At 35.4% G+C, this 15725-nt stretch overlaps 1 protein-coding gene across 1 annotated transcript in view; it reads right to left on the bottom strand.

Moving 5' to 3' along the window:
• The window catches only part of IQCM (IQ motif containing M), a gene marked incomplete at both ends in the record, with an annotated part of 348083 nt that overhangs the window by 201059 nt on the left and 131299 nt on the right, over positions 1-15725 (bottom strand). Inside the window, one exon of the mRNA XM_082838169.1 lies at positions 4511-4709. Coding sequence (XP_082694295.1) covers positions 4511-4709 — 199 coding nt within the window. The remainder of the gene's footprint in view (positions 1-4510; positions 4710-15725) is intronic.

The raw sequence follows: 15725 nt of genomic DNA, 5'->3' as shown, positions 1-15725 counted from the left end.
CAGCAGAGCAGCCATGCAACATACACACCAATGGTGGAATAAAAAAGAAAATCAATGATCATAACAAATTTCACAACCAAATCAAAGTAAACAATCTAGTTTATATTTGCTCAGACCCTTGAAAAAGGCTTCTCATTCTTTTTATCTCAATTCTACCTCCACATAGAAATTCAACATTTTCCTTGCCGAGCTCTCCTTTTCACTATCATCTTGGGCTCACTCTTGCTCTCTACGTTTTCTAGACCCATTTTGTCCCAGAGGTTATGGATGATGCTACCATTCTCTCCAACATCAGGAAATGCTAAAATTAAGTTAAATTATAATATAAGTATATTATCATATACATAATATCGTGTATGATATATTTATTTATATATGTTTATATATATATATATATATATGAATAATTAGAGTGCCCTGATAAACTTCTACAACTATATTTTGTTGAATTAATTCATCCATTCTAAGACATTTGTGGAATAGCTACCATATGCCAAGCACTATTCTAAGCCTTTGGACATGGTAGCAAACAAGACAGAAAACAATATAAACATATACAAACAAGAAAATAAACAAGAAAAACAGCAGATAATAAGTGAATATAGTTAAAATAAGAGAGAATGCATGTATCAAAACAGTATGTGGTGCTATATAATATAAAAGTAAAGAGTATGTACTCCCAAACAGGTCACAGAAATTGTAGTGCCCATGACAGAGGTGTAAACAAAAGGTCAAAATGTAGAGGACTGGGCACAATAACGACCAAAAATAGAGAGCTCAGCTCTGCTTGATGGACCAAAAAAGGTGTCTAGGTATGAACACTTAAGCAAGATCTTAAAGAATGAGTTGGAGTTTATCAGAAAATTAGGAAGAGTATTCCAGTCTGAGAGAACAGTATAAAAACATAAGATAATAGGAAACAATCAGGGAATTAAAGGATTTGGGCTTTGCTAGAGCACAGGGTATTAGTGAAGAAGTGTCCTGTGATGAGGCTGGACAGTGGGAAATGGCCAGACCAGGGAGGCCATGTGTACTATGTTAGAGAATTCATATTTCATCTGATAAGAAACATGGGGCTTTCAAAAGACTATAAAGAAATGGAATAAGGTCATCAGAGTGGAATTTCCTCAACTGCAGATGACAGATTAGATGGGAGTAGGTCTACAGGCAGGGAGGCCAATTAGGAGACTACTGCAGTTCTCCATGTGAGGAGTGATGAATAGGAGCTATGGTAAGAGCCCAGAGAGGAAGAGCAGCACAGGAAATGTTAAGGAAGTGGTGACCAACTGAATATGGGGGTGAGAAAGTTGAAGGAGACTAAGAAAACTCCAGGTGTATAGCTTGGACAATGGGTGGTGGGACAGTTCACCAAAATAGGTAGTACAGGAAAGGAAGAACTTTGTGGAGTAAGAAAATAAGTTCATTGAAGGCTCCGTGGAGTTTGGTTTAACTATGGACCTTGCAAATGGGGAATTAAATGCCTAAATCTAGAGCTGGAGAGATAGGTCTGGGATAGGGCCTTAGATTAGATTAGGAAGCAATCAGCTATAAAGTAGTTTAAGTCGATGATATAATATGTAGAATGAGCATGGGCTTTGGGGTCAGACAAGGGTTTGAATTCTAGCTCTGTCACTTACCAGAAGGGCAACTCTAGTCAAATGACTTAATTTCTCTGAGCATCAGTTTCTTCACATATAAAATGTGAAGCAGAGATTTCACAGAATTACTGAAAGATTAACTATATGGAATGCTTACTTATTGTCAGAGTTTTACACGCATTATCACATTGAATCATCAGAACTACAAATGTATGTTATATGTACATATTAATGCATGTACAAATATACACACGTCGATAGGCAAATGGACTACCTTCTAACAGCAAGCCTGTATTCTCAGAGAAATTCATTCAGGGTGCCCAATGAGAGGCCATTTGGGGGGGGTCCTCCCAGATAATCCAGGAATTCAAGTGGGCACTCCTGATCTATTCTTCTATTTCTAGTTGGTTTTCCAAATTCCTTTATGAGTAGCATAACTTTAGTCCTCAAGGTGAAACATTTTTGGATTCTCTCAAAGTTTTGCCAAAATCCATCCACTCAGGTTCTTCTGCATTTGCCCAGCCAAAATAGGTCCTTATGTTTTATTCTGAGTGTCAGGATTGCTGTTTATAAAAGTTGCTCAGGTGGGTGTGTGGATGTGTGTGTAGTTTCTTTTTAAGGTGAAGGTTTATGCACTGAAAGAGTATTCAGGAGTGTGGGAAGTGGAAGTTACTTTAAACAGAGAATAAGCAGATAGCATAGGAGAAACAAAATCAATGCAAATAGGTGGTCCCAGTCTTAGAGTAAAAGTAATCCCAGAACTGTTGGGTTAAGGATAAGCTAGGCACTTGTTCACAGTCTCCAGCTTGATACAATCTGAAACTGTCACAAGAGTATATTATAAATAAAATTTTCTTAAACCAAAGAATGTAGACAGAACTTTATTTAGAAAAATCATAGGTATATTGACAAGGTGACTACTCAAAAGTCTGCTTAATTGAATCTAAATGTCCATTGATGGATGAATGGATAAAGAAAATGTGGTACACCAGTCAGATGGCCATCATCAAAAATCTACAAACAATAAAGGCTGGAGAGGGTGTGGTGAAAATGGAACACTCTTGCACTGTTGGTGGGAATGTAAATTGATAGAGCCACTATGGAGAACAGTATGGAGGTTCCTTAAAAAACTAAAAATAGAACTACCATATGACCCAGCAATCCCACTACTGGGCATATACCCTGAGAAAACCATAATTCAAAAATAGACATGTATCACAATGTTCATTGCAGCACTATTTACATTAGCCAGGACAGAGAAACAACCTAAGTGTCCATCGACAGATGAATGGATAAAAAAGATGTGGCACATATATACAACGGACTATTACTCAGCCATAAAAAGAAATGAAATTGAGTTATTTGTAGTGAGGTAGATGGACCTAGAGACTGTCATACAGAGTGAAGTAAGTCAGAAAGAGAAAAACAAATACCGTATGCTAACACATATATATGGAATCTAAAAAAAATTGGTTCTGAAGAACCCATGGTCAGGACAGGAATAAAGACGCAGACGTAGAGAATGGACTTGAGGACACAGGGGAGGGGAGAAGGGGAAGCTGGGACGAAGTGAGAAAGTGAGATTGACATATATACACTACCAAATGTAAAACAGATAGCTAGTGGGAAGCAGCTGCATAGCACAGCTGCAAAGCAGCTGCAAAGCTTGGTGCTTTGTGACCACCTAGAGGAGTGGGATAGGGAGAGTGGGAGGGAGGCTCAAGAGGGAGGGAATATGGGGATACATATAGCTGATTCACTTTGATATACAGCAGAAACTAACACAACATTGTAAAGTAATTATACTCCAATAAACATATAAATAAATAAATAAATAAATATCCAGGAGAATGCTTAAAAAAATGTGATATATATATATATATATAAAGTATATACATAAATGTATTTTATATATAAATATATATTTATATTTTAAATATATTTAAAATATATATATAAGTCTATACATTTATACATGGCTAAAAATGTGCATATTTGTATACTTATACTCAGCCAAAAAAAAAAAAAGAATGAAATCTTGCCATTTGTGACAACCTAGAGGATATCTGTATGGACCTAGAGGGCATTATGCTAAGTGAAATAAGTCAGACAGAGGAAGACAAATACTGCATGATTTCACGTATATATGGAATATAAAAAGGAAAACAAATGAATAAACAACAAAACAGAAACAGAGTCATAGATACAAACAGGTTTTTGCCAGAGGAGAGGGGGTCGGAGGGAGGAGAGAAACAGGTAAAAGAGATTAAGAGGTATAAATTTCCAATTGTAAAATATATGAGTCACAGGTATGAAATGTACAGTATGGGGAATTTACTCAGTAATTACATAATATCTTTGTATGGTGACAAATGATAACTACACTTGTTGTGGTGATCATTTTGAAATGTATAAAAGTATCAACTCCTATGTTGTGAAATAGGAACTAACATAGTGTTGTAGGTCAATTACACCTCAAAAACAACAAACAAACTCATAGAAAAAGAGACCAGATTTGTGGTTACCAGAGGAGAGGGGGAGGCGAAGGGGAAATTGGAGGAAGGCAGTCAACAGGTACAAACTTCCAGTTATAGGATAAATGAGTACAAGGGATGTCATGTATAGCAGGACAAATATAATGAACTCAGCTGTATGTTATATATGGGAGATGTTAAGAGTAAATCCTGAGAGTTCTCATCACAAGGAAATTTGTTTTCTATTTCTTAATTTTGTATCTATATGAGATGATGCGTGGTCATTAAACTTACTGTGGTAATCATTTTGTGATGTAAGTCAAATCATTAGGCTGTATACGTTAAACTTGTACAGTGCTGTATATCAGTTATATCTCAATAAAACTGGAAGAATAGAAGACTTTTTAAACACATTATAATATTCAATATATGCTTTACCTTGATCATTATTCTTTGGAATCTTTTGCGTTGGAGCCACCCTCTGACAAGTGCCTGCATGACGATAACCATTCTAACAATGTTTTTGGTAATTGCGAATTTTTTCCTTCGCCGGAACACTTGGAAGTTTTCCATTTGTGGTCCAATTCTTTTAACTTTATTGTCAAGTTTATCACTTTTACTTAGAATAGATTTTGGGCTAAAAATATAAAACTTTCTTATTAGAGTTAATAAGAAAAATAAACTTCTAAAAAGTCTTAAATTCACTTTCATAATGAATATTTTGAAATAGGGAATATACTGAAATAGGAAATATATTGTAATTAGCACATAAAGTTCATAGGTATATCAGCTGAACATTCCAACAGGGCTCTCCAAAGAAGGTTGAATATGCCAGAATTAATATAACATGTATAAATTAATCTTCTGAAGAAGGGAAACCCAAAAGAAAGTGAATCTGTCAAAGCTTATCCACAACTATTCAAAAGAGAGATATAGTATCTAAGGAACAAAATATTTTCCTATGACAGGGCACATTAGTAAAAATAACTTTCCTGTCCCAGAAGCTATTTTAAACTAAAGATTGCTTCAAAATTATTTGGCACTGATAATCTACTTACCAAACATCATCTGAAAAGTAATTTTATTTTCCAAATGCACTCAACTGAGAGGCAGGGTAGTGTATTGTTAGGGCCATGGACTACAGAATCGCAGAAGTGAGGGATCATACTGGAAAACAGGACAAGCCCTGCATTGCTGATATGGATGGTCCGTCCTTGCAGTGATGATGACCATGTGAGAAAACTACAGACGTTCTACTATGAACAGACTGTCTGTAACCTTGGCAATCTTGTGTCTGCTTTTTTTCCTTTATATATCTGTTGCATTTTTTATAGGTAGTCAGTTTTTTCAAAGTCTTCCAAAGTTCAAAGTGTAGTTTCCTTGCAATTTTTAGCATACAAACATATTTTTCTTTTTTGTTTGTTGTTGTTGCTGGATTTTTTATTTTTTTAACAAAAGACCCCAAATAGCCAAAGCAATCTTGAGAAAGAAAAACGGAGCTGGAGGAATCAGGCTCCTGGACTTCAGACTATACTACAGTAATCAAGACAGTATGGTACTGGCACAAAAAGTAGCCACTACTGATCAATGACATTTGCTCAAGCACAGAAAATTGTCCTCCATATTTACTTTTGACCTATAGTTAAAGATACAGAACCGAGGCGGTTATTTCTTTGTGTTTGTGTATATAAATGAAAAATGTCCTTTTTGTCTTTGCAAAAGAAAGGAAGTTAGCCTTGTATGATGTTCTTGTAACTGTAGCTCTTTTGTATCTCTGGTTGGTTCTTTCTCTTATTCTCTCTCTTGAGAAAATTTCTGTAGATTAACGAGTCAAAAATACAACATGTGCTGTAGAGAAATATTCAAGTAGACAAAGCTACTAGAAAAGGCAAAGAAAATAAGGCAAAGTCTTATTTTTGTTTGTTTGAATTAAGATTGATTTTGAATAGCTTAGAAAAGAGGGAGCTCTGCCTTCTAAGAGTATTTTTGCTCCTTTAATATAACAATTTTTATGAACAGGCCTCCATGTATGAGATAAACTGGGAATGTGGATGAAATAGAAATGGTCACTTCTGGCTTGGCCAGAGTTTCAACACCTACTGTGAAATCTAAAGGATCCTGAGTTGATGACTTTTTCTCAGAAGAAATAAGTCTTCTAGAAATACCTAGATGAGCCAACTTTATAGTCAAAGTTTCATGTTCTAACAATAAGGTGTAAAAAAATCTTAAAGGGATATGTGTGACTGACTGTAAGGTGATGTGTAATGCATAGTGTTAAAGTACCAGCAGTGGTCACCACATCTCTTCTGGTCTCCTAAAGTGCCTTGAATGGCTCAGAGTTCTTAGTCATGTAATGAAAAGTATATGTAGTGTGGGAGGGGGTCAGGGGAAGGGAGAAGGAGAATTGAAATTAGCTATTTTTGGTTAAAAGCTGTAGTTAATATGAGTGATTAGAACTACATTAATTAAAAGGATTATAAGGAAACACAAACATGTTTACAAAATGATGGATAGGTTTTGTCTGTTTTTTTATCAATTGAAGAAGAAAAGAATTTTATCTTAGGCCCTAGCCATATGGACTTTCATCAACAGCACATCTCTAAACAATTAGAATGTTAAAAATAAAAGAAAGGGAAATTTAAAGTTGAAGAATAATTTATTGAAGGCTTGATGGAAGGTGAATTATATTTACAAATAATGGGTTTGAAAAGAAGCTATGAAATATACAAAATTTTGAAAAAGTTAGGTCACTTTTGATAAGCAAGCTTAATATTAAAATAGAGAAATGCCTGTGAATGAATACTCAGCTATGGAATGTTGTATAGGTGTTATACAGAAAGAAAGGAAAATTAGAATTTGATTTTCTTTCTGTTACACTGAGAAACTGATTTTTGAATAACAGTCTGCTCCTAATATGACAAAGGAAAAATCGTTCAGTACCTTCATTATAGATTTCCTAGGAAACAAAAGTTCCTGTATCACAAAAATATTTCTCCTATCAGGCTTATAAATCTTTTTTTTCTTCTTCCTTCTGATCTACTTCTTACAAAATCTGGTATTCCTAATATTTAATGTTACTTGTAGATATGTTACTCTTTTTTACTCTAAAGGCACCTATAACTTTTACTGATACTGCGCCTCCTGTGAAAATTCTTTCCAATTCAAATTCAAGCCCCAAATTTAAAAACAAACTGTTGTGATGTCTTTTTAACCTATCTTTTGGGTGTCCCAGATGGCTGCAAGACCATACCAAAGATTTTTTTCCTTCACTGTATAAGAGGAGGAATGCTAGAAATGGCAAGGTATGTGTGGCATAGTTGTTACATAAATGAGTCAAAAATGGCCCTTGTATATTGGCCCCTATGTTGTTTACTTCTTACGTTAGGCAAGGATTAGCTCAAAAGCCTGCTGGCTCCAAACTCAAAATTCTTAAACATCCAATTGTTTTAAATATGGCCCAAACAAGCATATTTTTTAGCCATTTAGAGCCTGCCTGTTTTGCATGTCCCATGAAACTATAACCAACATCTACCAGCCATAGATAAGACAAACCTTGAGGCCATAAAAGACCGCAAGCCACTGCTGCCCACTGGAGCTCTCTGACCCAGAGACACCCCCATCTTGCTGTGAGTGATATCACGTAGACATGTAAGCCCCCCTCTGACTCTCCTGTTCCCACAGGAGTTCCCTTACCCTCTTCCCCTTCTGGGTGATGGCTCTATGTCATGGTTTCTAGAAGGTCTCCTGCTGTGAGAGACTTCCCCTCTCACGCAAAGCTGTCCATATGATGCCCAGATAAAGCTTGTTATGTGCCATTGCCACTTCATGGCCATGCCTTTTCCTTGATTATCCCCATGATCTTTGAACTCAGTACAATGATCCATAGTTTTACTTAATTCAGCACTACTACTGAATATACTGAAATAGTCAATACATTGAAAGTTGTCCTATTTATCCAAGTCCAAACCATGAAAAAAAATCAAAGAAAAGTCTCCTCCTTAACTTAAATATATAACAACTAAAATATTATTAATATAAATATATTAGGAGCTCACTGTGGTAAACTGATTGCACTGACGGCCAATTAATGCTTCCTTATGTCCCTATCTTTGCAATGTGATTTTATAGCCCCAACCATCAAGAGGTAGAATCATAGGTTACCTACCTATGAATCTAGGCTATGATCAAGGTTATCAGATCAGATAGTTTTCAGTGAAAGAAGGAATCATTAAACAAGATTGCATGTGAGAAAAGATACAATAAGTTCATTATTAAGTTAATCATATCTAAACATTAGACACTGAGCTTGGCAAACATTTGAACAGGGAATTTCCTTTCAACTGCTAATGCTTATACGATAATATATATTAAACACTACATCAGTTTTAGAGTTTGTTTCAGATATTGCTACTAATTAGTTTTGGCTGATATTGAAGTATTTTGTATGTTCCATTTATAAAAGCACTCTTTGCCCATCTGTTCATAGGTTGAAAGTGATTAAAGGACACTTATTTTGGCTGTTGTAAAAGCCAAATACTTTTTAAGCTGCAAATATGACAAAATCAATTCAGGTTGCCAAGTTCGGAAATACATTAAAAGAGATTTGTGATGCCTCCCTACCCCCAATTCCTCTTCCAACCTGCATTATCGAGAAGTAAATATCACCGCTTTCCTGATTAGACTATCATGCCTGCTTTGTCCAAATGCTTTGTAATTTAGTTATAATTTACACAATTTACTCTGATTTGGATCCTCTGCTACCAAGCTGTGTCAAGGGCTTTCGTTTCCTGTACTTGTAGCCTTGAAGTAGAAACACGTGATGCCCTCATGCTTTGAATGCTGGATCTGAAAGTAACTTGGCTAACAAGTGAAACAAGTTTGTGGCCTACTTTAATGTCCTATATGAGATCTGTTCAGTTTAAAAACAATGTATTAAATTCAGCATGGGTGAAAGAGATTTTTAAGAACAGGGATGTTACACATTTCCATGAAAAATCTTGTCTCAATATTATTTAGTACTCCATTTTCAAATCTTCCCAAGGGTTTAGTACTTCATGCTAGCAAAACCTATTCACTTAAAAAAAAATCAAAACAGGATTCCTGGAACTTTTAAAAATAGGTGCAATCCTCCTGAAGTGGAAGATAGACACCAGTTTAGTTAAGGCAAAAATTTTAAATAGTTTAAATATGTGAATGAGATGTGTTTTCTTCTGTGCTTTCCACACTTTTTTTGTGTTCTGATCATTCCTCAAAATGCTAGCCTGCCCTGAGCCATAAAACCCAAGACCCCTCCTATTTTGGGTAGCTCCCAGTTCCATGGCAATCTCTTTCACTAGATCATATTAAAGGGTGAGGTTGATATTCTGAAGCCAAGGGTACTTGGCTTCAACAGTTTACAACCTCAAGTGCTCTAACTAGTACCTATCCAGAAATGCAAATCATACAACGGGCTGGGAGAATTTCTTCTCCCTGCCCCCATACCTGATTTTCCTAGGAAGACATTCTCCCAGCCCATCATGTCATATATCTGGAAAGATGGGTTTTATTTTTGCTGCTGCTGCTGCTTGGTTTCAAGTTTCTAACAGTTCTTCCTCAAAACAAGATAGAGCTTTTTAAATTTCAAATTCAGTTCAAAACAATGCAATTATTCTTTCCTGCACATATCAGCTTTTTGGAGGAACACTATTTGTTATGAATTAAACTGAAATTATCATTTCAGACAATACAAAAACAAAAGCAGAGAGGAAACACTGGTTTTGTTCAAATTTAATTGATTCTGACATTATGGGCAAGGTAAGCATGATGCACTTCCAGGGAATTCTCTCTAAAACAAACATTTAAACCACCTTTTTATTGTACCTACATGTTTTTATTTGAAGGGCACTGAAAAACATTACCACTGAAGATGTCTGTAATGACTAGGGTGTTTATGCCAAAGGTGTAATGGGAGCTGATATTTCTGTGGCACAGTACCCAGAGGTGTCAATTTTTCACGAGCTTATCTATGCAATAGGGAACATAATGAGTTGTATAGTCTTTCTCCCAAAACATTCATTTATTCCTCTTGGGGTAGCCCTTTGCTCTCAACCCAAACTTTGGTCAGTTATGGAGAAGAGCTGGCTCTACCCGCTGCCATCCGTCTCTCTCATCTCTGCTCCAAAAGAGCAGACAATAAAGATGGGTGCCTGTCCACAGATTCCTTTTCCCTAGAACTGGGCTTTAGGTAATGAAATAAATCCCCACAACAGTTCAGGTGATTCTAAAAACAATTTCTGATATTATACTCAATATTTTATTCCCACCCACATAACTGTTTTAGGTACTGTCATTTCCAGGAATTGAGGAGACCCTCAAGCAAACACGCTCAGAGTGGTGGTCAGAAAGCAGGTCAAATTCTACTAGAAAAACAGGAAATGTGGACAGTCTTTGGAACAACCTGGAGAGGGATGGGACTTTGTAACCCCCTCTCCCCAGGCTTCTGCCTCCCTACTCTCCCTCTGTATGAATGCTTCCATGAAAAAGTAATGGAAAATCTGATTTTCTCTGCTTGAGAAAATCTGCTTCTCTCCATTCATTCTTATTTTACTTTTCTGGGTAGGATTACTGTGACTTAGAGATGAGAACTTATGTGTTCTCCCTCTCATTATTCTGCTTGCTGTTTCTCAGATGTTTTCCTTCTGATTCCACACAGGAATTGTTACCAATAATGTCTGCTTCTTTCCCTACCCGGTTATTGTTCGCATCAATAAGGCAAAATTACTTTTTATAGCAGCAGACAGAAAAATTATTCATTGACCAAGGAATGGAGGAGGAGGAGGTCTTGCTCTAAAAGCCCCTTCTCCCTGAGTGTAGGCAAGGGTGAGATTTTCATAGGAAAAGGGGCTAAAGGGGCGGTATGGGGCAGAGGTCTTGTCATTTAGGTTCATGGAAATGGGTGGTGATTTCCTGGACCAGGGTCTGCACCTCTTTTCTGCCCTTTTATGGTCCTTTGGAGTTTGGGTCAGAAGCAGAGGGAACCAACATGGTGTCCTTGGGCAGGAATTTTAGCATTAAAATGAGATGATAAATAGTTGTAGAGAGACCTTTGTCCCAATTTCAAGTTCAGCCAGCTTATACCACTTCCTTGTAGTTAAGTCCTCTTGGTACTGTCAATGTAAACACAGCTAGAAGATACAGTCAGTTTGGTTTTCTGAAAGTTTGTCCAGAGGGAGGTTTTTATTAGAAATGAGTCTGGGGGGCGGGGGTGCTTCCTTGCTTTTTTGAGGAAAGCAGGTGTCCTTGTGTTTGTTTAATATCAGATCGTATTAGTTATCAATCAGATGGTATGTGAAGAACTAAAGAAAGTAGTAGTGGTTCCAAGAGCCAGAATGTGTACAAAAAGGATGCCAGGCCATCCTGAATTCATTTCCTTTGTTTTAATTTTATTACTGTTTTGTTTTGTTTTCACTATATTACTATACCAGGGAATTATTTATGATGTTTCTCAATTTCAGGAGGGCAAATTTCAAGATTCTCATAAAATCTTTGTAAACAAGGTAGAGAAATATAGGCTGACTGGGCAGTCTTGGGCGGTAGGGTGGATAGTGTCATTACTAGCTGAGATAGGGAATATAGGAGAGAAGACATGGGGAAGGGAAAACATAATTATTGCAATTTTGAGAGACAGTTATGGGATATCCCAGTGAAGATACCCAGGAAGGAGCAGAAAGTCTGAGATAGGAGTTATAAATTCCTGAAAGGGAAAAAAATCATTAGAAGGCAGAGAAAAGATCCAAAAATTTAATCCATGCATTGAACAAATATATATTCATTTACTCATTCATTCATTCATTTAGTGTAAGATACTCTTCTAGCATTGAGGATACACTGATAAATAAAACATAGAAAATTCCCTGTCCTCATTAAGCTTACGTTCTAGTGGGAGAGACAGACAGTAATCACAGTAAACAAGTTAATTATTGAGTATTTTAGAAAGCAATGTATGCTTTGATAGAAAATAAAGCAGAGTAAGGAAGTTGGGGAGTGCTAGCAGGGGTGGAAATTGCACTTTTAAATAGTGTGTTATGGCTGGTGTGGGATTATTGAAAAGGTAACGTGTGAGCTAACTATCTCAGGCAAAAGTGATAAGGAGCTAAATCCAATGTTGAAATGTGATAGCTATGCTTATAAAGTTCTGCAATTGGTTAATATACATGATTGTACAAATAATTCCTCTCAGACTCATGAGGATGGTTAGGTACCTTTCCTCCATCATTGTAGTTACGACATAACTTAATTCTCTTGGTCTATCACCCCTCTATACTCTGAATTCCCTAAGAGCAACTACTTTTCCTTGTGTACCTGGCAATATATAACAGATGAAGGGAAGAAAAAAAGGGATAGAGAAAGAAAAGAAAGGAGGGACAGCAAAAGAACAGAATAGGGATACGTTAGAATATCTGAGAAAGGCTCAGGGTTTGCTTGTCTGGGGTTTTATTTATTTTTCAGAAATGAAATCAATGTGAGTATTGCCCTTAAGAGACTGACCCCCAAAGCTGACATATGATGGGCTGCATGAACTGATCTAGAATATCTACAGTTTGGTTCCACTCTACACTATTCATAAAATTACATCTGAAATACTATGTTCTTTCCTAAGCATCACACTTCAAGAGGGATACTTTTGAGTATGGTGAACATCTGTTCCTTTCCTCTGTTTTCACCTCCTTTCCCTTGTGGAATTGCACTTCTCCTTCTCCATTCGTATGACTAGGATTTGTCTAGGGCTGGCCATGTCATCCAAGCTGGAAGGTCAGCCAGAATATTTCTCTGTGTGTGTGTGTCTAATAAGAGACCTTTCTTTCTGGTAAGAGCAGGAAGTAAGTCAATTACAAACAGCTGGAAGCCAACCATTTTGCTTACCACATGGAGAAAAAGTCTATAGTAAGAGGTTTTAAGGCCAAATAGGGGCAAGCAGAGATTTAAAATGAATGAAAGGAGAGCACATCCTGAAGACATTACTTGAACCTGTTGAATCAGTTGAGCCTAAGATGTTAAAGAGATAAAAAGAACGGATGTCTGACATACTCTACACTCTTGGAACCTCTACTTATATGAGCAAACAGATTTAATTACCATTTTGCTTAAGCTAATTTGAATTAGTATCCTAATAAATATATAAATATAATAAAGATATGTGTGTGTGTATGTGTGTGTATAGAAAGAGAGAATCTAAAGAGAGAACTGGTAACTAGAGTGGCTTCAAGAAGACAGAATCAGGACCAGTGGGTACCAGCTCAAGGGGGATAGGTGCTGAGCCTCACAGAGACAGCTGTCAAAGTCAGAGCACTAATTAGAATGAAATGGATTCCACTTGAACAGAGTAATTACTAATCCCTGGAGTTTTCAAGTAGAGGTGATGTAGGTACCATGTTATAGAGGAGATTCACCCTTTGGATAGAGGGTTTCAGTAGAAAATCTTTAAGGTTCCTTAAACTCTTGAGATTCTATAATTCCCCAAAGACAAAATACAACTAGAGGAAGTATCATTGGAGAAATATCCACTATAAATTTATTTTCAAAAAATGCTTAGGCTGGGTACTGACCCAGAAAAAATAATCTGTTCACAGAAGATACCATAAACAAGCTAATATTACATTAGTAATTAACAAATTTTAGAAGAGACCAAAGGAAAGTTATAAGGTGGTAAACTGTAAAATTGTTTTGAGATAAAATAAGAGGACTTGACCCATTTCAGAAAAAATGATGATGGACAAATGCAGTAATTTTAGAGATATAAAGGAAACATTAAAGTACCTAGCTAAATCTCCAGACTCTGAAACGTGAATTTCATACTTAGATATGACAGTAAATGTACTATATTCTATTATATGAAAAAAGAGAAAATTTAGAATTCTTAGCACAGTTTTGCTTTTCAGTAACATATTAGTGAGTCATATCTGGTTACTACTACCCTTTTAGTTCTAGCATGCTCCAAAATAGGAAGGGAAAATATATAATTATTCCTCATCTACATATTTACATGAACTATCTGGATGCTTAGAATCCTAAAGAATGAAAAAAAAAAAGAGGAACTTAAGGGTTCTAAATGGTACACTTCATAGATGGTATATTTAAACAATGTTTTTATCATCCAGAATTGGATGATAAACTAAAAAGTAACTAAACAAAGTAACTAAACAAAAGTAACTAAACAAACTAAAAAGTAAAATGGTGAAGGGCTGATGACCACCTTTTACAACTTCTTACAACTTTAACATTATGAATTAACGATAGAATATTTTTCTTCTATGAGTTAAAGACCCATCAATTTTTCTATTCTGTACTTGGAAATCAGTCAGTCATTTTAAAAAACAATTATGTACTTTAGAAATTCAACGAAAGGAAAATTTATCGAAAGGAAAATTTATCACTAAAGTCAGATGAATCTGCAAAGAATTAACAGCTCACTGCTGAAAGACATCAAAAGAGAATAAGTGTTTTATTCATGAAATACAATAGTTTATCTGAACAAAGAAGGAGATACTATTTGCAATATAGTTAGAGGTGCCAAACAAATTCAAGTGGACCTCAAGGAAGATATATGAAGAAATCTTTCTCACAGAAAATAAAAGTACAATGTCATGGTAATAGTACAATAGATTACAATCCTGGTTCACAATTTTCACTTAGATATTGAGAATTAACTCTGTGTGCTAATGTATTATTTCCTTTTAGTTAATAATATAAACTGCTTTTGATATTTTTATATTTATGATACCACACAAAATAAGAGAAAATGTGTTAAGCATGAAGAAGTTAATGAAAAGATTAAAAAAAAGGTGATGCTAGGAAAAGACAAGATCCCACTTCATTGCAAAATATCATTCACTTTTTACCTTTATCAGGGTAAAAATATAAACATATATACTATAATTTGTGTACATATTACTTTTTTTAAATTACAAATTAAGAATTACATCTATTGGGCTTTAATTCTTTCTGGTTTAGAAATCTTACATAAAGTATTTTACTTTGAAAAACAATAAAACTCGTAAAAACGTTCCTTTGGCAATTCTATTTGAAATGAAATTGCTTGGCTCGCTTTGAAAAGCTCATCATAACCTTTCTTTTCCCTTAAAAAAGGTTTTAGGCTTTCTCAACCATACCTTAACCTTAAGGATTTCTAACAATCTTCTGACATTTACGGAGTTCTAAAATTTCAAAATTTACCATATAAATTGAAATATTGAGGATATAGAAACTTGCATTCTGAAATCAAATAATTTTGCTTTATATTGTTCATTTATGAAATTTATATTCTCTAAATGTTGGGCAAGGGTGTGTATGAAATGAGTATTTTTAGCAGAATTGAAAATCAAGACAATGAGATCATATCTCTCATAAAAATAACACAAATATATATTTAAGAACCCCAAAATAAAATCAAGTAGCCACCGTGTGGAATCTGGAACCTGGTAAATTTATCCTAAATGTACTGGATTTGAGCATTATAGTTCTTTGTTTAATAATGCTGCTAATGAAAAGTCTTATATACATCTGTATACATATTTGTATAGCAAATGGACCTAAGCACTACTGTTATATCTTTTTCTCTCCTTCTAAATTTTGAGATCTTTACAGTTGAAAACACTAGAAGATGGACAAAAAAAAT

The sequence above is a fragment of the Leucopleurus acutus genome, assembly GCF_964270905.1.
Source record: "Leucopleurus acutus genome assembly, chromosome: 4".
NCBI classification, from domain to species: Eukaryota; Metazoa; Chordata; class Mammalia; order Artiodactyla; family Delphinidae; genus Leucopleurus; species Leucopleurus acutus.
The sequence above is the reverse complement of the archived record's forward strand: the minus strand, read 5'-3'. Positions and strand labels throughout refer to the sequence as shown.